This window comes from Typopeltis vanoorti, chromosome 4 (assembly GCF_054136105.1).
Source record: "Typopeltis vanoorti isolate ZY-2024b chromosome 4, IOZ_Tvanoo_1.0, whole genome shotgun sequence".
NCBI lineage: Eukaryota > Metazoa > Arthropoda > Arachnida > Uropygi > Thelyphonidae > Typopeltis > Typopeltis vanoorti.
Genome location: NC_143552.1, coordinates 69247912 through 69274973, shown reverse-complemented (window position 1 = coordinate 69274973; position 27062 = coordinate 69247912). Strand labels below are relative to the sequence as shown.

At 36.3% G+C, this 27062-nt stretch overlaps 1 protein-coding gene across 4 annotated transcripts in view; it reads left to right on the top strand.

Annotated features, from left to right (window-relative positions):
* The window catches only part of LOC150107391 (sister chromatid cohesion protein DCC1), a 280847-nt gene that overhangs the window by 82544 nt on the left and 171241 nt on the right, over positions 1 to 27062 (top strand). For all 4 annotated transcript variants that reach the window (XM_090391252.1, XM_090391253.1, XM_090391251.1 and 1 more), the window contains exon 5: positions 8566 to 8656. In XM_090391252.1, the coding sequence (XP_090247378.1) occupies positions 8566 to 8656 (91 nt within the window). The remainder of the gene's footprint in view (positions 1 to 8565; positions 8657 to 27062) is intronic.

Sequence of the window (27062 nt, the reverse complement as noted above, 5' to 3'; positions counted from 1 at the left end):
TATGTGTTCCTGACTGCATGCCTGGTCAGTGTTTTTTACCACTGTGCTGTCATTACTACTTGTTTCATTTAGGAATTTTTCGAAGTAATTACTCCATACTTCAAGGATATCTTTTTCTCCTGTTTTCATGTCACCTTTATCATCTCTAATTCCTTTTATGGCACTCTTTCCTCCATTTCGGAGCTTCTTCAGCAACCTCCAGAATATTTTGCCACCTTCTTGATATTTATTTTCTATATTCTTGCCAAAGTCCTCCCATGACTTTTGTTTAGCTAGTTTTACACAGTGTTTAGCATTCTTGCATTTGTCTCTATATTCTCTAAGAGCACAACTGACTTATTTGACAGGAACTTTTGATATGCTTTCTTCTTTTCCTTCACTGCCTCTTTAACTTCCTGTGTCCACCAGGGAGTTCTGATTTTTCTATCCTTGCAGACAACCTCACCACATGCCTGTTTGGCAGAATCAATCAATGTTTTCTTCAGAGCTTGAGCTTGCCACTGAATCTCCAAGGTTTAGTTCCTGTTCACAAACTCTTTCATTTTTTCTTCAATAATCTTTGTGTATTTAAGTATACAGTTCATATCTGAGAGCTGCTCAACTTTTATTCGCTTTAAAACTTTCTTGCATGTTCTTCTTTTCAACATGAAATTCAATTTTATCCTGCTGAAGACTAAATGAGGTTCACTTCCAATTTCAATTCTTCTGTACACTCTAGTGTCCTGCACCACAGAGAAAACATCACTAACAACAATGGATTAGTCAGTGAGACTTTTTTTATTCCCCGCCTCTTCTCTCCATGTGAATTTACACACATTTTTATGTTGGAACATTGTGTTAGTAATAACCAGTCTTTGTCCTGAGCAGAAATCCAACAGGTATTTGCTCTTTTCTCCAAATTTTTCCAATATATTTTTGTATATCTGACAATGATTTCCTGCTTTGTTATTTAGATCCTCAACAAGGACCACTTTTCAGTTTTCATTGTGTCAGTTGCTTTCTCTAAAGCCTAAAAATTCCTGCAGTTCTACCTTAGTAGAAATCTTCTGTATGACTATAGGCACAAATAAGTCTCATTGTCCAGTTCCCCATTCTTATATTTGCCCACATCATTCTACTTGGTATTGCCTTCTATTTAAGAAGATTATTTATAGTGTTGAATACTATGACTATTCCATCTTTTCCTTGATTGTCAGTGCCTGAATATAACATTTTGTATTTGTTTCTCAGAAAGATCTCACCAGTTTTTGTCTTTTTTGTTTCAGTCACCGTATTATGTCGATATGTACTTATCCTATTCCTCAGCTATTTCTATTTCTTTGCCATTCAGGCTTCTTATGTTGATAGTACTGATGTTGAACTGGTGATTTGAGTGATTTAATTCATGCAGTTTGCATTAAAGCAAGAAAATTTTTTTATGGTGATGTATAGTACAATAACAATGAAATGAGGAAACACCCAAAAAATGTCAAATGGTTATAAGCAACATTGTCATGGTGGGGAGGGTTATATAAGTATTACCAAATAGATTGCACTATAGAAGTTTATGCAGTAAGCTCAAACCTATGGTCCTGTAACATTCATATTGCATGTGATTTCCCTTTAATGCTAAACAGGCCTGACATTAGTAGATCATGTTCAATATAAGGATGTCTATATGATTCATTGGCAACAATTTTTCCACCAGAGACTTTAGGTCACCAAGTGACTGAGGTGCTGGCTCTCAGCTTGTACTGTGACACCCAAGGACCTGTTTGATCAGACACATGTTTGATCAGATTTGAGTCTTGTGATGCTGCCCACGGTCTTTAGATATCTTCAGTTTTTAAGACACTCCTCTACTACTTGAAATCTAAAGGCAATGCCATTGTCATCCATGGAAAGAAAATCTGGACCCGTACAAAGACATACACACACACAAGGTTTAAGGATCTATTAAAGATCCTAGAGGAATTTGTTCTTGGTTACAGTAGTGATAGCAGTCTTTCTGTATTTGATACCTTGGCCAGCTTTTCTTATAATGGTTCCTATCTCTCCAAAACTGCGTGCATAGTGCTGCTATGATACTTAATGACACATTAAGCCAACATGCCACATTTTCCTGTGAGTGCCTGGCTTCAAATTGTCCAATGGCCCACCATCTCAAAGAATCATCTTAACAATGACTTGCTATCCTGTAGGTACTAGAGATTTGGCTAACCGACTGAGCAAGCCAAAAATGGAATGAAGTGATCAGAGTTGCAACCCATGTTTTTATAGGCATGAATAATTTGTTTTGTGCATATACCTGTTGAGTGGTGATTACTTTCTCTTTGATACTGCATTTGCATGCCAGAATGCCTGTTATATAAAATATTCACCTTTAGAGACACTGTTAAAAATAAAACATGATAAATATTTTATTCTGTTAATTTTGTTGAGGAGTATACTACAGCCTTTACCTGTAGAAGTAAAAAAAAGTCAGTGATAGATTTTCTCCCTTCTCATCCTCTAGCTCACACATGGCATTAACGTGATTTATGTTGCATCTTCTCTTGCACAACATAAAGTGCATTAGTGATTTCTCTTGCTTGATACTGTATAATCCTTATGGAGATTTATGAAACAGGTTTGTTAAAGCAAGATGCTTTTTTGTTGTAAATTCTTAACAACAATTCCTTTTACTTATGATGAGCTTACCGATTGCTGATTTTGAATAAGTTTTAATTTTATGTCAATAACATAGTGTTTACTTAGTTCAACTTTCCTTTTCCTTTGTATCTTCTCCATGAATGGTAGTTTAGTGTTATTGTTATAAATGATTTTCTTCTTATTCACTAAATGTTAGATACATTTTAGCATATTGTCACAAGAATTAAAGAATAATAGCGTCAACTTCAAATAAACTTAATCAGCAAACTTGTTTAAACATGCCACGTCTCATTAACAAATGTGGCTTATGTCTTATTAAATGACTTTTCTAATTTTTATATTAATATAAATTAAAATTAATAACTATAGAGATTCTGAGTGATTACTCTTGAAATGTTTTGTTTTTATTCTGATTATCTAACCTTACTTTCACTATCCCTTTTAGTAGATTAGGCTTTGACCTGTCACTCAGCCTTGCCTTCACCTAACCTAATTGATGTTATGAATGGGGCAGTTAAGCTATATGCATAGTTTGCTATGTCTGTCAAGTGTGTTTTATCTGCCAGTTTGTCTGTTTTGTTTTGCACAGAATTTTAATTTGATACCTAAGTCTTTCCAGATAATGTTGATACTGACTGATCTATGGAGACTAATTATATAGTTCTTTTGAAAATTTAACTACTGCATACATTAAATCCACTAAAGTAAATTGCATTAAAAGAAAATAGGATAAAAATTTAACAGAAAGCAAAGTTTTGAACTATAGCAAACACTATTATGACAAACTTGCTCACTATAATAAGCTGTTGAAAAGTCCTGACAAAGTCCCATAAATAATGCTATTTTAAAAGAAAAGTGTGTTCGTTGTAAAAAGCTGTTTCTGTGGTCTTTTCAGGTTGCTACAACCTGAAACAATACCAAGTTTATAAAATCGAAGTTAATTGCCCATTGCAACACTCCTAGCAGGAAGCGCTGATGAACAAATTGCATGAAGTTAAGCATTGGCAGTCTAGTCAACATAGGAAAAGAAGAGAGGAAGTTGTTCTTGCTAGGCTCCACATAGGCCACTGTCATCTCACATTTTTATTTACTGAGGGCTGATGAACCTACCTATATGTGAGAAATGATCCATCTTACCATTAGTCATATTCTGGTGAAGTGCAAGTGCTTCACGCAAGAGAGAAAGGATGTTTTTACTTATCTGACCAAGCCTGTACACTTGACCAAATGTTAACAGACTTGGATAGATGCATGACATGTTTAGATTTTTACAAAACATTAATATACTGTATTTGCCGGCATATAAGACACACTTTTTTCCTTTGAAAATAGGTCTGAAAAACAGGGTGCGTGTTATATGCCAATACTCGGTTTTTTATTACTTTCATTTCTGGAAATTTGCTCTGTTTCGAGTTACGCGATTTCTTTCTTGCTTCCTTGCAGTGTGTGAGAGCATTCCAATTACGTTAGTTATGTATTCCAGTTATGGATAGATAACATTTGCTCTAGGCACTCTGGTGGACTGTTGAAGAAGCCCACCCTGCTAGTATGGGATCAGTTTCGTTCTCAAAGAACAGAAGATGTTAAAAATAAACTCAAGGAATTGAAAACTCAGTTAGCTGTAATTCCAGGAAGTCTAACTAGTCAGCTTCAACCTTTAGAGATCTGTATTAATAAACCATTTAAGGGATATATGAAGGAGAAGTGGAACTGCATCTAGAAGACTGCTGGATGCAGTATTCAGATTTTGAGGTTACACCATCAGCAAGAAAGAAGAGGCCTAGAATTTCGCAAGTTTGTCAGTGGGTCAAAGCTTCATGGGATGCTGTGAAAACTGAGACAGTGGTTAAATCATTTAAGAAGTGTGGCATTAGTAATGCACTGATGGTACAAAACGTACAAATGTGGCATTAGTAATGCACTGATGGTACAGTAAGCACCGGGGTGCTTAAGGGTCAAAGCTGTACAACTGAGAGAAGACCTCCACATAGTCTTTAATGGAATGCGGAGAACCGACCAGGGCTTCTGACCTAATGTCCAATCCTCACCTTCTCGGGGTGCACCCTGTTGGGTATCTACTTTGATACTGAACGAATGAGGATGGGCTGGCAATTTGGGATTGTCGACCAAATTGTATTCTTATTGGTTAAACCAAAATAAAAAATGATGGTACAACATGACAAAATTTCATGCCGGCTGGGGCGTCGCCTGGTTAAACAAGGCCCCCATTGTTTTCGCCAGGGAACCAGGGCGAACAGCGAAAAGTCAGCTACTGGAACAAATCCGAAAACAAACCCCAACTCAACATCACCGGAGTTAAAGATCGGTACTATCAACGTAAGAAGCCTGAATGGCAAATAAATGGAGCTAGCTGAGGAATTAGATAAGTACCAGATCGACATAATAGGGGTGACTGAAACAAAAAAGACAAAAACTGGTGAGATCTTTCTGAGCAATAAATACAAAATGTTATATTCAGGGAATGACAATCAAGGAAAAGAAGGAGTAGCCATAGTATTCAACACAAAATACGAGGCTGATCTTCATGAATGGCAGTCAGTCTCAAGTAGAGTCATGTGGGCAAATATGAGAATGGGAACTGGAAAATGAGACTTATTTGTGCCTATGGTCCCACAGAAGGTTCTACTAAGGTAGAAGTGGAGGAATTTTTTGAGGCTTTAGAAAAAGCAACTGACACAATGAAAAAGGAAAAGTTGGTCCTTGTTGGGGATCTAAATAGCAGAGTAGGAAATGATTGTGAGACATACAAAAATATTTTGGGAAAATTTGGAGAAAAGAGCAAAGCTAATAACAATGGCAAATATCTGTTGGATTTCTGCTCAGGACATGGACTGGTTATTACTAACACCATGTTCCAACATAAAAATGTGCACAAATTCACATGGAGAGAAGAGGCTAGGAATAAGAAAAGTCTCATTGACTATGTTATTGTGGATAGTGATGTTTTCTCCCTAGTGCAGGACACCAGAGTGTACATAGGATTTGAAATTGGAAGTGATCACTATTTAGTCTTGAGCAGGATAAAATTGAATTTCATATGGAAAAGAATAACATGTAAGAAAGTTTTAAAGCAAATAAAAGTTGAACAGCTCTCAGATGTGAACTGTAGACTAAAATACAGAAAGATTATTGAAAAGAAAATGAAAGAGTGTGAGAACAGGAATCAAACCTTGGAGATTCAGTGGCAAACTCTGAAGAAAACATTGATTGATTCTGCCAGAGAGGCATGTGGTGAGGTTGTGTGCAAGGATAAAAAAATCAGAACTCCCTGGTGGACACAGGAAGTTAAGGAAAAGAAGAAAGCATATCAAAAGTTCCTGTCAAATAAGTCAGCTTTTACTCTTACAGAATACAGAGACAAATGTAAGAAAGCTAAACAGTGTGTAAAACTAGCTAAACAAAAGTCATGGGAGGACTTTGGCAAGAATATAGAAAATAAATATCAAGAAGGTGGGAAAATATTCTGGAGGTTGTTGAAGATGCTTAGGAATGGAGGAAAGAGTGCTGTAAAAGGAGTTAGAGATGATAAAGGTGACATGAAAATGGCAGAAAAAGATATCCTTGAAGTATGGAGTAAATACTTTGAAAAACTGCTAATTGAAACAGCACAGTGATAAAAAAACACTGACCAGGCATGCAGTCAGGAATACATATCCATACTTGAAGTAGAAAAAGCCATCAAAGGCTTGAAATGTGGAAAGGCAGCAGGAGTAGATGATATTCGACCAGAAATGCTGAAGTATGGTGGTGGTATGAAAGTGTTACAGTGGCTGCACTGCATTGTTTATAAGGCCTGGACAGAGGGACGAATTTCCGATGATTGGAGTAGAGTCTCATAGTACCCATATATAAAAAGAGAAATAAAACTGAATGTGAGAATTACAGAGGTATTTCCCTACTGATTGTTCCTGGCAAGATCTATGCAAGTATACTTGAGAAACGGTTGAGAAGAATTGTGGAAGAAAAGCTTGGTGAAGAACAAGCTGGATTCAGGCCAAATAGAGGCTGTCAGGATCAGATCTTTACTTTATGACAAATAGTCGAGAAAGCATGGGAATATAACAAAGATCTGTATTTAAGTTTTGTCGATTTGGAAAAGGCATATGACAAGGTGCCAAGAGAAAAGCTATTCAATACGCTGCAGTTATATGATGTCAATGGGGCATTATATCAAGCAATACTTAGTCTTTATTTGAGTTGTAAGTCAGCAGTTAGAAATGAAGGGGAACATGGTTTAATGTTAAATCTGGTGTGAGACAAGGATGTACATTATCACCTCTGTTATTCAATATCTATATGGATCACATTATGAAGGAAAGTGGTATTAAACATGATATCAAAATTGGAGATGTTAATGTCAGCTCTTTGCTTTATGCGGATGATCTTATACTTCTAAATAAATCCGCTACAAGTCTGCAAGATTCTCTGACTAAATTGAATAGCTGTTGTAATAGATATGGTATGAAGGTCAGCAATAAAAAGACAAAGACAATGAAAATAGGCAGAATCATTGAAAATGTTAACTGTGTTGTGAATGGAGAACCTGTGGAACAAGTAAAACATTTCAGCTATTTAGGCACGATTTTTACTGAAGATGGTAAATTAAATATAGAAATAGACAACAGAATCAGCAAAGCTGGTACGGTGGGAAGTCAATTGAATAAATTCATATGGAATAAGAGAGAAATTAGTCGGAACACTAAATTAGCTGTATACAAGACAGTGTTCAAACCAGTTTTAACTTATGGATCTGAGAGCTGGGTCAGAAGTAAAACACTTGACCAAAGACTAGAGAACACAGATATGAGGGTCCTGAACAGATGGCATCAATGGCAATATCATATTAAAAATGAGGATATTAGGAAAGAACTTGACATTGTCAACATCCAGGAATGCGTTAGCAGAGCTAATCTCAGGTGGTATGGTCACTTAAACAGAATGGGCGAGGTAAGAATAGCAAAACAAGTGTTCTCTGCCAGGTTGGCAGGAAAACGACCCAGAACAAGACCAAGATATAGGTGGATTGATACGGTGCAAAGTGCCTTAGAGGATAGAAATATAAGATCTGATAATGTTGGAATCTTGACAAGTAACAGACTGATTTGGAGGAAAATTGTAGATAGGAAGTTAGTAATGATGTAATTTTTTCATGTAGTACTGTCATATCCTGTACACCCCTTGAGGGTACACGGCAGGAATTTGATGATGATGATGGTACAGAAGACAATTTGTTGTATGAGGACTCAGATTCTGATTTAGAAGTGGTTTCAAGTGTCTCTTATTTAGCTCTGGAGATGAATTTCTGGGTTTTGGCGAAGAAGATTAAAAGGTGGGTACTCTTTCCTAGTTAGATTAGGTATTTGTTGAAAGTAGATCTACTTATTACTTTATATTTGAAATACTGTAAATTCATTATAATATTCAGTGATAAAGTTTTTTTCGTAAAAAATGTTTACAAAAATGTGTACGTCATACGCTGGCAAATATGGTACTTAAATGTTTTTGATTATGGACTTGTTTATATGTAAATACTGCATTGTAAATATTAAACTTTGTGTATACATTTTATTTACTTATTTATCTTCTTATAACTTTGTACTACCCCCTTGTAACTATTTATTTATATATCTATTCAACACCCTGTGTCCTGGTTGGTGCAGTATGACCTTTTGCTGTCCATGCATCATAAAATGACAAATCAATCGATCAATCAGTTAGTCACAAGTGCCCATGCAAGTGGCTTGTGTGAGAATTAACTTTTGAGAATTGTCTCACAAAGTTTCCGTTTGGTAATTATTCATTTTAGCTACAAAGCTAAAAATAAATGAGTTCACTCATGAAATTTTACCTGATTTTTGTTATGGAAACGTTTTCTCCAAATTTTTCTTTTTCTTTTTTTCTTTTTTTTTACAGTATACGTTTGATGATTTACTTTGTCTAATACAAGCTAGTGAAAAAGAATTAAAGGATGCACTAATAGACATCCAAGTTTGTTGCATTGATGGTATGTGCTTATTTTTCTATATTATTATTTTACTATGGTAATTTCTTTTAGATTTACTCATGACTTGGATTTTGACTGTACCATTTGCAGAAGTCCCTTAAGTTTTCATGCAGATCTAATATTATCTAAGCAGCAGAACATCATACACTTAATGTTTTAATGCAGTTATAAAAATTGTTTTCATTTTGTACAAGTGACAAATGTATATTAGATCACTTCTGTGATCCAAGTTCGATCTTAGCACCTTTATTAAACTGATCTTACAAATTGAGTGACTTGGTCAGTTCCATGTTTAGTAAGAAACAGGTATTGACCATTTTGTTTTAGCTGTGATTGCCAACCTCAGGAGTGATAGGAAAGTCAGCACCTGCCACATAATGACTGTTTACTAATACAACTTGAAACCGATAGAACATAACCTATCAGCATGTACATTCTGTTGGATTATTCTACCAAACAGAATGTGCATGCTGCAAAAAGCATTGTCATTAATACAAATTGTTTCCATCAAAAATGTATAGTATATAGGTTTTATATATAGTATATAAAAAAATATATAGTATATAATATATAGGTTCTAGACCTATATACTGTAGGTCTATAATCTTTTTTAAGAAAAGCATAAAAAAAATACACACATGCAAGCACACACACACACACATATATATATTTCCCTTTTCAAAGTCTCTAATGAAGATAATCCATGTGCTGGTAAAGATTAAGTGGGAACATTTCAAAATTAATTTATTAATTATTAAGTGTTATTAATTACCAATTAATTCGAATGTGTATGCGATGTATAACATTGGAGGATGCAGACCTATGTTTGAGTGTGACTTCAAAAGATTTGTTCAATGTAGAGAGTGCTTAATTAGGCTACATCTTTTACTATGATTGTCTTTTAGTTTAAACCAGTACAGAATAAAATTTGGCCAGCTAAACCTCAAATTATCAGTCCATCTTCATTCATCCAGTAAACAGATAAATAGTACGAGGGTGGTCTGAAAAGTTCCCGGTCTGACAATGAAAAAACGAATTTATAATTTCAAAATTATTTTTATTTTTCAAAATAATCTCCCTTAAGACAAATACATTTATTCCAGTGATGCTCCAGTGCCCATTATCCCATCCCTGTTGTGGTTCTCATAAGATCTGCAAAATATCCCTCTACAGCTGCAATCACCTCTTGATTCGAAGAAAAACGCTGACCAGCAAAGAAGAGCTTTAGTTTTGGGAAAAGATAGAAGTCAGAAGGAGCCGAATTTGGAGAATAGGGTGGATGTTCCAACAATTCATAGTGCAGATCCCTTAATTTTCCCATTGCCAAAACACCTTTGTGGACAGCTGATGAAAGATGATTTTTTCCTTCTGCAAACTGGTCTTTTCTCACAAATTTTTTCGTTTAGTCTGGTTATAAGATCGGAATAATATTCCCCAGTTATTGTTTTACCCTTTTCAAGATAATTAATAAACAAAATGCCTTTAGCATCCCAAAACACTGATGCCATGACCTTTCCTGCTGATGGAACCGACTTTGTCTTCTTTGGTGCTGAACAACTGACTTCTGTCCACTATTTTGACTGTTGTTTGGATTCTGGTGTGTAGTAGTGAATCCAGGTCTCATCCATAGTAATAAATTGATGCACAGAATCAGTTGTATTCTTGTTAAAATGCTCCAAGCACTGTTCAGAGATTTTCATGTGGGTGTTTTTTTTTTTTTTTTGATCTGCTGTGAGCAAGCATGGCACCCATCTTGCGCAAAGGTTTTTCATTCGCAATTCTTCATTCAAAATATATCCTATACTTTCTTTTGAAATGAATATAGTCTCAGCAATTTCATTCACTTTGACTCACCGGTCATTCAATACCATATCGTGCACTTGATCAATGATATCTGGTGGTGTTACACTTTTTGGACATAAACTTTTATGAACTTCGAATGAATTTCTTTTGGCGTTAAACCTTCTTTTACAAAGAATTTTATATCCACATGATACTCAATTTTATCCATTTCAAGGGATACAGACAGCTGTATAAAACAAACCACTTGATAGAATGACTTGCAATTTCACATGGATGCTTATGACAGATGTACCAACTTAGAAAAAAAAAATCTTGCCAACAGTGTTGCCATCTATGGCCGAGGCCGAGAACTTTTCAGACCACCCTCATAGATACTTGCTAACAGTGTGCACTATGAGAAGATAAGGATTGGATATTGTTAAATTGTGAATGAAGATATTTATAATAATAATGCTTCATTCATAATTAATATCATCCAGCATATCATAAGCAGGACTTATTTAAATTTATTCTGTTAGTTTATTACTTATAAAATATTATTCATGTAATTCCTTTTAAGTTTTGTTAGTTAATTTCATTTATGTGATTTTAAAACATATAGATATGAAAAGGCTCTGTATTAAAGTGTCAATTATTTTATTTACTTTATTCCTTTGATAATAATATAAGAAACTGTAATATATGTAATTTTAATTTATCCATACGATTCTTTGTGGTATCATTTGATTGGTTGTTATGAGAAAACATGAAAATTTCTCCTAGCGCGTGCTGGAGCTACTATATACGAAGGGAAAGGCAAGTTTGATGTGAGCTAAACCGGTGAGAACCAGTTTTTGGCGGGAAAAAGGAAGGAGTGGATACGAAAACGAAAGTAAAAACAGAATCGAGTAGGGAAGTATAGAGAACGGTAGCTGGAGACTGGAAGGGAATTTTGACGTGCCGAAAACGGAATTTAAAGGACTGGGAATTGCTTGATATTTTAACTTACCTTTTTCTGAGTTGGATTTATACCAAAACTTCCTAACGCCTAACAGTGGAATAGTGTAGGAAATAGGATAATATGTATAAAAAAAGAAGAAATAGGTAGATAATTTAAACCAAGTGCATAAAGGTTATATTCTCCCGAGTCTATAAATCAGTCGTAGAAGTGGAAGATTCTTTTAAGTCTGTGTTATTATAAAGTAAAAGTCAGCAAGGACTTTAAAAAGGTTGTTCGATCTCCCTATGATGTGATTAAGCTATATTCTGGTAAGATTACTTTTACTATACTTAGCGAGAAGTAACGAAAATTAATTCCTCCGAAAGTAAATTGTTCCTAGTTGCAGTATTCAGCGAGTCAAGATTTAATATGTGATGTGCTAAGACTTTTCCTTCTTCAAATGATAAATGCTATGTTATTGAATTAAGTGTTCATTAACTGAATGAGAATACTGTGAAGCCTATTTGCTGTAATTTAGGAATCTCAAACTTACATGAACTAAAATTGATTAACTGAGCTTAGAGAATTACAAATAAATGTCTGATGGTTCACGGGTTGTATTCTTTCTGAATATCTTGAACTGATTCGATATTTAAATGTTTTGAGATGTAACCTTGATCAGAGTAAGGTTATGATAGAAGTTCTCTGTAACAAGAAGAATAAGATCTGTTAAATATAATCTTTAATTATAAAGTTTAAGCTCAGCTGAGTAGTATACTAGAATCTTAATGAGAGCTTTATATTCGTTTAATTATAATGTCCCTGTTGGAATACTGTGTTATGATGTAATTTATGTGACACTGCATTAAATAATTTTCTTTAATTTGAATCTTGTATTTGCTTGATTGTTTCATTGCACCACTCATTAAAATAATACGAATCTTAGCGGGAACCCTATGTAGCAAGAATAAAAACCTCGGCCTAAAATCAGCTTATGATAACCTAATACAGTTGAAGGTTGATTTATCTAAATTGTTCTTGCAAATCAGAATATGGAGTGGCACAGTATAATATAAATTTTCTTCATATTCGATTGATATATCAGCCTACAACTAGTTAAATACTAAAGAGAGAGAATCGTAAGACGATAAATTAAAACGTGATTTAGAAGTTACGATCCAACAATATTAAGTTAGAAGCCTTTACAATTTCTGTGCATTCCTTAAAATACTGTGTGGAGTTATCTCCCAGTTATTCATTGACTCTTAAGCAATCCCAAATTAGATTTGGAAAAATTAAAATAGACTACATTATCTTTTTTTTTTCATCGGCTTATGATAATATGGATTAGGAATAATAATTAATTGATTTTAGGCTCTTGTGTGCTTCAGCTTTCATTTTTATTTAATTGTCATTAAATAAAAAATCTTATTGGTTTGTACATTGCATGCGAGGAGGGATAGATAAGAATATTGCCATCAATAAAACTGTGCATAAGGTATTCGCTGGATTTGTTATCAGTGAAGGAGATATTGATTTACAGAAGCAAGCATGGTGCAGATAGGAAGATGAGATGAGGTATCAGAATTTTCGGATATTCTAGCATCAGAAGAAAAGTTGCAGGGTTAAAACATTCATCCACTGAAAAAAAAAATCACAAAACTTGCATTAAGTAAGTAGAAGAAACTGAAGCCCTTTTGATTTTCTGTGTTTCCAGATGCTTTGAAAACATTAGGAGCAATAATTTAGATTTCTTCAGACTTCTCAGTATCACCTATCCTGAAGTGGATGACAGAAACAAGAACATCTGCTGTGGAATGATTGTTGCAAAATTGATTGTGAAATGATTGTGATTCCATACTTGGAATTGCAAGTACAGATTAGACAACCAAGATTCTTAAATAATTAAAAGAATCCATTACAAATACTTATACATAATGAATTCTTTTAATTATTTTGGAAACATGCTGAGGTGGCAGCAGTCAGTAGTTGGATGCTACAGCCTGCCTGCCTTCCCCCCACACCCTCTTTTTCTCTTTTGGAAGATCAACAAGATTGATGGACGACAAACATATCTTCATAATACATTGTGCAGATAGATTGATCAGCAGTGTGATGTAAAGACATCTGAATCCATTTATACAATTTTACATAATTTTTCTATGAACATAATTTTTTAAGTCAAATTATTAAGTTAGAATTAGAAAATATGTATGTAAATATCATTATGTCGATGCAGGTTTAAGCTCTGATGTCAGAATGATTTTCTTTTGTAAAAAGAATCTTCTTCTTCTGCAGCTTCTCCCACTTGAGTGAGGTCACTGTTGATGATGAGTCTCCTCCACATCCTCCTGTCTTGGGCTGTCACCACATCCAAGTTCTTCATCCTCAAGTCCTCTTCTATCAGCTCCCTCCATCTCTTCTTTGATCGCCCACGCTTCCTCCTTCTTTTCACATTCATCTGCATGACCCTTCTTCCCACATATTGGCCTCCCTCCTCATCACATGACCAAACCATCTCAACCTTGCCTCCTTTATCTTCGTTCCTAAGTTCATAACTTTCACTGTTCCCCTCACATAGTCATTTCTCAGATGATCCTTTCTGGTCACACCGCACATCCACCTAAGCATCTCTGCTACTTCCATCCTGCTGATGTTATTTTTCCTTAGGGCCACAGTTTCTATAGCATACGTCATAGCTGGCCTCACTACTGTCCTATAGATTTTACCTTTCAGATTGATTGGCACCCTCTTATCGCATAACACTCCAGCCATCTCCCTCCAGTTCCACCAACCCACTTGTATCCTGCATCCCACTTCCTTCTCAGCTCCTCCATCTTCTTCCACTGTTGAACCTAAGTATCTAAAGTTCCTCACCTTCCTGATGACATTTCCTTCCAGCTCTAGATCTGTCTCCTCGCCGCTGCCCACTGTGCAACACATACTCTGTCTTCCTTCTGCTCAGTCTCATACCTCTCACTTCCAGTACTTTTCTCCATCTTTCCAGTTTAGTTCCCGCTTCTTCTCTTTAATCTGCACACAGCAAGATGTCATCTGCATACAACATTGTCCAAGGCGCATCTTCTCTCACCTCCTCTGTCACCACCTCCATCACAATATTAAACAGAAACGGACTTAATGCTGCTGACCCTTGATGCAAGCCAACTGTTACTTGAAAACTCTGTCTGTCCTAGACAGGTCCGAACACTTGTCTTCACATTTCTGTACATCTCCCGCACCAACCTGACATATTTCTCTGGAACCTTCTTCTCCCTCAGACACCTCCAGACTTCTTGCCTTGGCACTCTATCGTATGCTTTCTCCAGATCAATAAATGCCAGATGTAGCTCCCGTTGTTTCTCTCGAAACTTTTCCATCGTAACCCAAAGATAGCATCTGTTGTTAATCTACCAGGCATGAAGCCAAATTGTTCCTTTGCAATCTCCACCTCCTTCCTCAATCTTCCATCAAGAACCCTTCCTAGGATTTTCATCGTGTGGGACATCAACTTTATTCCTCTGTAATTTTTATAGTCTTGTGCATCCCCTTTACCCTTGTAGATGGGGACAAGAGTACTCTCCTCCATTCCTCGGCTATATTTTCCTGTTGGCAAACTTTCATGAACAGCTCCCACAGCAGGTCAATTCCCTCTTCCCCCCAGTGCCTTCCATGCCTCACTGGAATCCTGTCGGGCCCACCAATTTTCCATTCCTCATCCTCTTCATGGCCTCCGTCACTTCCACTCTACTGATGTTCTGCACCATCCCCTCAGAAGGCTGCCCCTTCTCTGTGAGTCCTTGCATTTTCCTCATTCAAAAGTCCCTCAAAGTATATTCTCCATCTGTTTCTTATGTCCACATCCCTCCATAATATTCTTCCTTCAGCATCTTTGATCTGCCTCACATGTAAGATGTCCTTTGCTGCTTTATTTCTACATTTCGCTAGTTGGTAAATTTTTCTCTATCCTTCCTTTGTTTCTAATTGATCATACAGATCTTGATATGCTATGGCCTTCACCTGTGCCACAACTCTCTTGGCTTTTTGCTTTCTCTCTCTGTACATCTCTCTGTCCTTTTCCACCCTTCACTCATCCCACTTCTGCTTTGCCTTCCTCTTAGCTCTCACTGCCACTTGTACATTATTATTCCACCACCAACGCTCCTTCTGCTCTCTAATCTTCCCAGATGTCTCATCAAGCACCTCGATTGCACACCTGAGGATCACTTTTGAATTATGTTTCCACCAATCTTGTACACTTTCCAGTCCATCCGAAATCCTCTCTAACACCCTCTCCCTAAAACGATTCCTCACACTCTCTTCTTTTAAGCGAAACCACTTAATTGTCTTCATCCCATGGCTTCCAGAGGGTTCTTATCTTCGATCTTATTTTAAAGTCTGCGCATAGCAGTCAGTGTTGCTGTGTCACTTGATCTGCTGGAATTACATTACAATTTGTCACAACCTTAAGATGTTTTCTTATAGTCAAAATGTAGTCAATTTGTGACCTGTTGTTACCACTTCTAATTGTTATCAAATGTTCTTCCCTATTGTAGAAAAACGAGTTCACAATTGCCAGATCAAACGCTACTGCAAAGTCCTCAACCCTCTCTCCTTCCTGACTCATCATTCCCACTCCGTGGCCACCATGCACCCTTTCACCATTCTGTCTCTCTCTGTGTCCGTTCAAGTCTCTTCCTTCTCGTTTTCTTCCAGTTCCCTCATTTCTTCATCCAACACGTTCCAGAACTCATATTTCTCCTCTGCTGTACAGCCAACTTGCAGGGCATATACACATAATACAACCACCTGATCTTCTCCAAGACCCAATTTCATTCGCATGATCCTGTCATTCTTTCTACCCACTTCCAGTACTTTGCCCTTCATTCTGCCACACACCACAATTCCTACACCATTTCTTCCCTCGTTATTCGCTCCAGAGTAGAACAATTTATATCCATCTCCCAGTTCCTTTGCCTTTCCCCCCTTCCAACTTGTCTCCTGCACACATAAAATGTCCATCTTCCTCTTCCTCATTATATCTACCACCTCTCTTCCCCTTCCAGTCATGCTTCCAACATTCAGTGTTCCCACTCGCAACATCCTCTCCACCTGCTGCGCTCGCTTCTTTAACCGCACCCGCCCTTGATGCGGTAGCCCTCGTCCACTTCTCGCAACTGTAGGGTGATGTGGCTGCACGTCGCTTAAGGGGATACGCCCTAGCCCTTAAATCATTTTCTCTTTGACTTGTATCATAACTAGAGCTGGCAGTGAAGTTTTACGACTGGATGCCCTTCCTGACATCAACCCTCGCCATTTATCTGGGCTTGGGATCGGCACCTATTGAGGCTAGCTTGCCTCCTTTGGTGGCTGCATAAGACGAAATGACTTAGCAAGATAGGAAAGATTCACCTCTAGCCCTCGAATACTCTAATAGCATCAGTGGGGAAGGAGCAAGGAGAGGAGAAAGAAGCAAAGAAAGAAGGGGAGGGATCAGTCTACAGAATAATATAACAGATGTATATTACATAAAGTAAGGCATGGTCCAGCATCTGGTACCTTGGGTTTGCCATGCCCATACTCACTAATGTGAGCCCTTGAGGTACTTTTGTAAAAAGAATGAGATATAGTAATTCACATATGGATTTTCTCTTTGTAAAAAACTAAACTTTTAAGCGTTACCACAACTAAAATAAAAAGTCATTACTGGGAAACATTTGATTTAGCAGCAACAAGAAGAATTAGCAGTTGTACATATCTTTTTATCTCACTGAATTGAAAACACTTACAGGTTTTTCTGTAGATTATGTTAAATAGACATCAAGTGAAAGCTCTCTTGATTGTACCTCTGATAAACACATCTTATCTGCCATTACTCACCTGCTGTTTGCCTTTTTTGATGCCCATCTCTTGTGATGTCATTCACATAGTTGTATTAATTGAAAATATAGAGTATGCTCTACTGTAAAATGAGAAGAATAGCAGATGGACACAAGAAGAAAAGAATACATTAGGAGAATTAAGAAAGGAACAGAGCTGTGTAAAATGAGAAGGAAGAGTTGTTAATGATTCCTTAAAAAAAATAAAAACAATAATAATAAAAATAAACACCAGGAAGAAAAATCAGTTTCTGCTGTCATTGAAAGGTTCTAGACACACTAATTTACTTTTAATGATAAATGTGACCTGAATTTTTTTTTGGTGACAATTGAAAAGAAAACCTACTGTTATTTATGTATCTGGCATCTACCATTTAGAACCAGATGAATGTTCCAAAGTGACTGTGTTCTTCTAGTTCACCTTTAGATAAAGTACTTGATTTCTGTTTGAACACAGACCAAACATATTTACAGTAAGCTAGGAACAGGTGAGGATTTTTATTGATCTGTATGTGTGACTGCATACAAGAACTTTTGCTGTTATTATTATTTATTTATCTTTGGAAACCTCCACTAAATCAGATTGTTCAAGAATTGTTCTTGAAAGCATATACAGGCAGGTCTCGGTTTACGACGGTTCAGTTTACGGCAATTCATAATAACGCAGGATGCCTGCATGTGCTTTCTTACTGTAGTGTGGTCTGACTGAGAAATGACGCTAGCAGGCACTCTAGTGTTTGAGTGTTTACCGAGCTACTACGACGTATATGTATCAAACCTAGTTTTACTCTTGAATCTACCTAATTGTTCTATTTAATTTTTTTTATATACATACGTATTTAAATTGATAAAGTATACATAATTACATGGGGTGCTTGTGTCAAATCTGTATAACTGAGATGAGACCTTCACATAGCCTTTAAAGGAATATGGAGAACTAACCAGGGCTTCTGACCTAATGTCCAATCTCCACCTTCTTGTGGTGCACCCTGTTAGGTATCTACCTGGATACTGAACAAAAGAGGATGGGCTGGCAATTTGGGATTTAGCCGACCAAATTGTATTCTTATTGGCTTAAACCACAATATTAAATGATGGTACAACATGATAGAATTTCATGCCAGCTGGGGGTGTCGCCCGGTTAAACAAGGCCCCCGTTTTTTTTGCCAGGGAACCAGGGTGAACAGCGAAAAGTCAACTACTGGAACAAATCCTAAAACACACCCCAACTCAACATCACCAGAGTTAAAGATCGGTACTATCAACATAAGAAGCCTGAATGGCAAAGAAATGGAGCTAGCTGAGAAATTAGATAAGTACCAGATCGACATAATAGGGATGACTGAAACAAAAAAGACAAAAACTGATGAGATCTTTCTGAGCAATAAATACAAAATGTTATATTCAGGCAATGACAATCAAGGAAAAGAAGGAGTAGCCATTGTATTCAACATTAAATATGAGGTTAATCTTCTTGAATGGCAGGCAGTCTCAAGTAGAGTGATGTGGGCAAATATCAGAATGGGGAACTGGACAATGAGACTTATTTGTGCCTATGGTCCCACAGAAGGTTCTACTAAGGTAGAAGTGGAGGAATTTTTTGAGGATTTAGAGAAAGCAACTGACACAATGAAAAAGGAAAAGTTGGTCCTTGTTGGGGATCTAAATAGCAGAGTAGGAAATGACTGTCAGATATACAAAAATATTTTGGGAAAATTTGGAGAAAAGAGCAAAGCTAATAATAATGGCAAATATCTGTTGGATTTCTGCTCAGGACATGGACTGGTTATTACTAATACCATGTTCCAACATAAAAATGTGCACAAATTCACATGGAGAGAAGAGGCAAGAAATAAGAAAACTCTTATCGACTATGTTATTCTCGTGGAATGATAGCACAGTGATAAAAAACACTGACCAGGCATGCAATCAGGAATACATATCCATGCTTGAAGTAGAAAAAGCCATCAAAAGTCTGAAATGTGGAGAGGCAGCTGGAGTAGATGACTATGTTATTGTTGATAGCGATGTTTTCTCCCTTGTGCAGGACACTAGAGTGTACAGAGAAATTGAAATTGGACCTCATTTAGTCTTGAGCAGGATAAAATTGAATTTCATGTTGAAAAGAAGAACATGTAAGAAAGTTTTAAAATGAATAAAAGTTGAGCAGCTCTCAGAGGTGAAGTTTAGACTAAAATATACAAACATTATTCAAGAAAAAATGAGAGAGTTTGAGAACAGGAATCAAACCTTGAAGATTCATTGGCAAGCTCTGAAGAAAACATTGATTGATTCAGCCAGAGAGGCATGTGGTGAGGTTGTCTACAAGGATAAAAAAATCAGAACTCCCTGGTGGACACAGGAAGTTAAAGAGGCAGTGAAGGAAAAGAAGAAAGCATATTAAAAGTTCCTGGAAAATAAGTTAGCTTGTGCTCTTAGAGAATACAGAGACAAATGTAAGAAAGCTAAACACTGTGTAAAATTAGCTAAACAAAAGTCATGGGAAGACTTTGGTAAGAACATAAAAAATCATTATCAAGAAGGTGGCAAGATATTCTGGAGGTTGATGAAGAGGCTCAGAAATGGAGTAAAGAGTGCTGTAAAAGGAGTTAGAGATGATAATGGTGATATGAAAACTGGAGAAAATGATATCCTTGAAGTATGGAGTAATTACTTCAAAAAATTGCTAAATGAAACTAGCAGCGATGATAGCACAGTGATAAAAAACACTGACCAGGCATGCAATCAGGAATACATATCCATGCTTGAAGTAGAAAAAGCCATCAAAAGTCTGAAATGTGGAAAGGCAGCTGGAGTAGATGATATTAGACCAGAAATGCTCAAGTTTGGGGGTATAAAAGTTTTACAGTGGGCTACACTGCATAGTTCAGAGGGCCTGGACAGAATGATAAATTCCAGATGATTGGAGTATAGCTCTCATAGTGCACATGTAGAAAAAAACAAAATAAAACTGATTGTGAGAATTACAGAGGTATTTTTCTAGTGAGTGTTCCTGGTAAGATTTATGCCAGTATACTTGAGAAACGGTTGAGATGGATTGTGGAAGAGAAGCTTGGTGAGGAACAAGCTGGATTCAGGCAAAATAGAGACTGTCAGGATCAGATTTCACTTTACGACAGATAGTTGAGAAATCATGGGAATATAACAATGATCCGTAATTAAGTTTTGCAGATGTGGAAGAGGCATATGACAAGGTGTCAAGAAAGAAGATTTTCAAAACACTACAGTTATATGGTGTCGATGGGGCATTATATCAAACAATACTTAGTCTTTATTTGAGTTGTAAGTCAGCAGTTAGAATTGAAGGAAGTACAGGGAGATGATTTAATGTTAAATCTGGTGTCAGACAAGGATGTACATTATCACCTCTGTTATTCATTATCTATATGGATCGCATTATGAAGGAAAGTGTATTAAACATGATATCAAAATTGGAGATGTTAATGTCAGCTCTTTGCTTTATGCGGATGATGTTATACTTCTAAATAAATCCCCTACAAGTCTGCAAGATTCTCTGACTAAATTGAATAGCTGTTGTAATAGATATGGTATGAAGGTCAGCAATAAAAAGACAAAGACAATGAAAATAGGCGGAATCGTTGAAAATGTCAACTGTGTTGTGATCAGAGAACCTGTGGAACAAGTAAAGCATTTCAGCTACTTAGGCACGATTTTTAGTGAAGATGGTAAATTAAATATGGAAATAGACAACAGAATCAACAAAGCTGGTAAGATAGGAAGTCAACTGAATAAATTCATATGGAATAAGAGAGAAATTAGTCAAAACACTGAATTAGCTGTATACAAGACTGTTCAAACCAATTTTAACTTATGGATCTGAGAGCTGGGTCAGAAATAAAACACTTGACCAAAGACTGGAGAATGCAGATATGAGAGTCCTGAGAAAGATTAGGCGCATGAACATATGGCATCAATGACAATATCATATCAAAAACGAGGATATTACGATGTTATCGAAATTACTTGGATATTAATGAAAGAACTTGATGTTGTCATCATCCAGGAATGCGTTAGCAGAGCTAATCTGAGGTGGTGTGGTCACTTAAACAGAATGGGCGAGGAAAGATTAGCCAAACAAGTGTTCTCTGCCACTTATTCTGCAGGAAAAAGACCCAGAGGAAGACCAAGATATAGGTGGATTGATACGGTAAAAAAGTGCCTTAGAAGATAGATATATAAATATAAGATCTGGCAATGTTGTAGCTTTGACAAGTAACAGATTGATTTGGCAGAAAATTGTAGGTAGGAAGTTAGTAATGATGTAAATTTTTCATTAGTACGATGATGTCCTGTACACCCCTTGAGGGTAAGTGTCAGGAATTTGATGATGACATAATTACATACCATGTCTGATAAAATAAGTGCAGAAAAGTTAGTGGAACTTGGGGGTTAAGAAGGCCCAGAAATCAATCGCACTTGAGAAGAAGATGGAGGTGATTCGAAGAATGAACTATGGGCAGATATGTGCTGTCTGTAGAAGTATGAACTTAACCTCCATCGACTATTACTGGAATTATGAAAAATGCAGATAAAATAAAACAGTCTGCGCAACAATCTACCGCAGTACTAAATCCAAAACATGTAAGTTATAGCAGAGGTAAACTTCTTAAAAAAATGGGAAATATATTATCATTATTGGTGGATGACTTGAATCAGAAAAGCATTCCTCTGACACATTCTTTTATAACTGAGCAAGCAAAAACAATTTTTGATGATCTTAAAAAGACAGATGGAGGCGAAGAAACATTTTTGCAGATGTTGCGGTAGCGGCTACTTTTCCTAAAGAATTTCAAGACTGTGTAGAACATGGAAGTTGTCCTCCTGATCTGATTTTTGATGTTGATGAGACTGGGCTCTACTGGAAAAAATTTCCATCATGCACCTTCATTTCCTGTGAAGAACGTTCTGCTCCAGGTTTTAAAGCTTCAAAAGATAGAATTATGCTTTAGTTGGGTGCAGATGTCTTCGGAAAACTTTGAAGCTTAAACCAATGTTGGTGTATCATTCACAGACACCACGCATCTTCAAGGGTCTAAAAGCCATGCTGCCAGTCTATTGGAAATGGAACAAGAAAGCTTGGTTACACAAGACGTTTTTATAGATTCGTACACAAATTATTTTTGTACTACTGTGCTTCGCTTCTGTAAAGAAAATGATTTGCCAGCCAAGGCATTGCTTCTCTTGGATAATGCCCTGGACATCCTCAAAACTTTGCTGAAGTAAGAACACCATTGGATGTCAAGGTTGTTTGCATGCCCCCAACACAACATTGCTTTTGCAACCGATGGATCAGGGGATTATATCAATCTTCAAAGCCTATTACCTCCGTATGACATTTATGAAAATAGTAAGAGTCTTGGACACTTCAGGAAGAACTATTAAAGACTATTGGCGGTCATTCGATATTTTGAAGGGCATTAAAGGCAGCTTGGAATGAAGTGTCAGCAAAGTGTTTAAAAGGAGCATGGCGAAAACTTCTTCCAGCATTTATGCATGACTTTGAGGAATTAGAGCAAGAGGAGAATGTTATTGAAGATTTTATTACCAAGCTTGCGCGATAGGTGGAATTGGACGATATTACAGCTGAAGATGTGACAGAAGTCTTAGACAGACATGATAGACCGCTTTCCAATGAAGACTTTAAAGAATTAGCCGAACAATTAAGTCAACATCCAAAGGAGGAGAAAGAAAACGAAGAAGGTCTCCTGAGAGATATAAAAATGACTAATTTACAGTGTATCCTTACAAGCATAGAGACATTGACTGATGAACTCTGTAAAATGGACCATGATTGGGAACGGAGTGCGAATGTAAAACGGAATGTAATCGCATCTATTTGACCTTACACTGAACTCCTTAAAGAAAGAAAAAGAAAATCTAGGCAGTTAACACTGGATACTTTTTCAAAAAAAAATGCAGGTGATCCGAAACCAGGAACTTCAACATTGAAATATGTAATATCTTTTCGAAGTTTCATATTTTTTGTATAGAATTTTGTTTTCATTATTAATAATTTTATTTTAACAAATATATATGTATGTGTTATCAAAGCTTTAAATATAATAATGTTACACATACTTCATGTGCATATTTTTTAACTGTGCAGAACATAACTTTGTACCTCCAATTAAAATTAGGTTCATTTTACGCCGATTCGGTTTATGCCTGTTTTTTCAGGAAAGAAAGTGAGGCGTAAACTGAGGGCTGCCTGTATTTTGAAATTTCAAAATATATGCTTTCCTGAACAATTTTTTTTCTTAAACTATTCATATTTTTGTATGTCATTTATGGATTTTGAAATTTCAAAATATATACTTTCCTGAACAATTTTTTTTTTCTTAAACTATTCATATTTTTGTATGTGATTTATGCATTTGAATGTGTTACTTTCTTTCTGGACAGACAAAACTACTTGTAATATGAGACTAATTTAAAGGCTTGACTCATGATTTTTAAAGTTTGAGTGTGTCTGTAGGTTAATAGAAGGATCGTTATTTTATATACAGTGGAACCTCAGTTGTCGAACACCTCTGTTCTCGAACAATTCGGTTTCCGAACAAAAAATGCCCCGGTTTCTGAACAGGCAAACAGCAACCACGTGCTCCACATAGTGAGCTATAAGGCGGGAAAGCGTCAGTTACGCAGCAGCCGTCATTCAGTGCAGACACCTGGTCAAATTTGCAGTGAGTTTTCTTGATTTTCTTTGTGTTGATTTAAGAAAAATTCAATAATTTAATAATTTAAGAAAAAAAAACTACAAAAATTGTTGTTGTTTTTTTTCTCTTAAATTATTATTAATTAAGCCACCATGGGGCCCCAGAAGGATAGTGATAGCAGCAAAGCGAAAAGAAAAGTTGTTAGAACCATGATAGAGATGAAAAAAGAAATCATATCCAAACATGAAAATGGAGTTCGTGTCTCAGATCTTGCTATGCAGTTCGGTATGGCGAAATCAACAATCTGTACAATAGTCAAAAATATAGAGATGATCAATTTTCATCTATATTTTATCTATTTATTGTGTTTATTCTTTTTATGTAAGATTTTATGCATTTTCATTATGTTTGTATACGATCTGATCCATGAAGTACTGTTGTAAAGATTTAAATAAACAATTATCTGGGATTCGGGAACAGATTAATCCATTTTACATTAATTCTTATGGGAAAATTGTTTCAGTTTTCGAACAATACAGTTTCCGAACAGCCTTCGGGAACGAATTAAGTTCGACAACCGAGATTCCACTGTAGTTCTAATTTTTTACATGTTGAATTCACACCCACCCACACACACACACATTGATAACAAAATCCTTAAAGATGTACACTCAGATCTCTTTTTATACGGATTTGAAGTTATGCGGTATAGTATGCCGACAGATACAAGACCTTACAACACTTCTGCGCATGTTGACAGAAGGAGAATGCATTCCGATAATAGGGTAATCCAGCGTTTCCCAAACTTTTTTACTACGACGGAACACTTCACAAATCCCGAAATTTTCATGGAACACCTTGGTTATTTTGTAATAATAAATTAACAATTAATAATTAATTGTTAATTTAGCTGATTTATTATAATTAATTGATCATTAATTATTAATTAATTAAACATAAACATCGTTAAATTAATTTGTGCTAATTTTCATTGACATATCCCATTCTGATCACCAAAAATGTATAACATTATTATAAGTACTTATGAGTGAATGCAGACTTTTTCTCCTGTGTGTTGGTAGTTTTCCCCTCCTTTTGTACATCCTAAGATCGCTTTGTAGGCTGGAGGTGGATGAATCACTATCTGTTGCATCACAAACACCTTCAATAAGAGATTTCTTAACACCAAAATTAAAGAAAATTCCTTGTCTCTTATTCATATTAAAATGTAAATCTGTAGGCCTATTACTTTTAAAAAAGCATGGCACTACGGTTTCGAAACAAACACTTTCACCCTACAATAGGAACTTGTGAAGTATTCAGTATTACTAGATCTGAGAACCGGATACAGACTACCTTGATCTTCAATTTCAGTGGAAAAATTTTCTTTATACTTGCTTGCTGATTGGTCACTAACATTTGCAACACAGATGTTATTTTGTTCAGTTTTGAGAACAGAGGATACACTGCACATTGTTGTAATCGGCTTGCAGGCAATTTTTATGACCGGTCATAAACAGTGGTATTCCCTTTCCCGAATGTTGAAAGGTTTCGATGTGTGAAAATTAAACAAAATCTAAGCAAAATGTCTAAATAACATCTGTGTAACAAAAGTAAATAACATTTGTTCCGCAGATGTTATTTAGACATTCTGGGTCTGAGCTTTTCGACATATTCACAAATGTTATTCTCCTCAGAATATTTCCACTATAACATATTTATTATGGGGTGCTTAAGGGTCAAAGCTGTATAACCGAGAGGAGACCTCCACATAGCCTTTAAAGGAATGCGGAGAACCGACCAGGGCTTCTGACCTAATGTCCAATCCTCACCTTCTCATGCTGCACCCTGTTGGGTATCTATTTAGATACTGAATGAACGAGGATGGGCTGGCAATTTGGGATTTAGCCGACCAAATTGTATTCTTATTGGTTAAACCAAAATAAAAAATGATGGTACAACATGACAAAATTTCACGCTGGCTGGGGCGTCGCCTGGTTAACCAAAGCCCCCATTGTTTTCACCAGGGAACCAGGGCGAACAGCAAAAAGTCAGCTACTGGAACAAATCTGAAAACAAACCCCAACTCAACATCACCAGAGTTAAAGATCGGTACTTTCAACATAAGAAGCCTGAATGGCAAAGAAATGGAGCTAGCTGAGGAATTAGATAAGTACCAGATCGACATAATAGGGGTGACTGAAACAAAAAAGACAAAAACTGGTGAGATCTTTCTGAGCAATAAATACAAAATGTTATATTCAGGCAATGACAATCAAGGAAAAGAAGGAGTAGCCATAGTATTCAACATAAAATACGAGGCTGATCTTCTTGAATGGCAGCCAGTCTCAAGTAGAGTAATGTAGGCAAATATGAGAATGGGGAAGTGGACAATGAGACTTATTTGTGCCTATGGTCCCACAGAAGGTTCTACTAAGGTAGAAGTGGAGGAATTTTTTGAGGCTTTAGAAAAAGCAACTGACACAATGAAAAAGGAAAAGTTGGTCCTTGTTGGGGATCTAAATAGCAGAGTAGGAAATGATTGTGAGACATACAAAAATATTTTGGGAAAATTTGGAGAAAAGAGCAAAGCTAATAATAATGGCAAATATCTGTTCGATTTCTGCTCAGGACATGGACTGGTTATTACTAACACCATGTTCCAACATAAAAATGTGCACAAATTCACATGGAGAGAAGAGGCTAGGAATAAGAAAAGTCTCATTGACTATGTTATTGTTGATAGTGATGTTTTCTCCCTAGTGCAGGACACCAGAGTGTACAGAGGATTTGAAATTGGAAGTGATCACTATTTAGTCTTGAGCAGGATAAAATTGAATTTCATATTGAAAAGAATAACATGTAAGAAAGTTTTAAAGCGAATCAAAGTTGAGCAGCTCTCAGATGTGAACTGTAGACTAAAATACACAAAGATTATTGAAGAAAAAATGAAAGAGTTTGAGAACAGGAATCAAACCTTGGAGATTCAGTGGCAAACTCTGAAGAAAACAATGATTGATTCTGCCAGAGAGGCATGTGGTGAGGTTATCTGCAAGGATAAAAAAATCAGAACTCCCTGGTGGACACAGGAAGTTAAAGAGGCAGTGAAG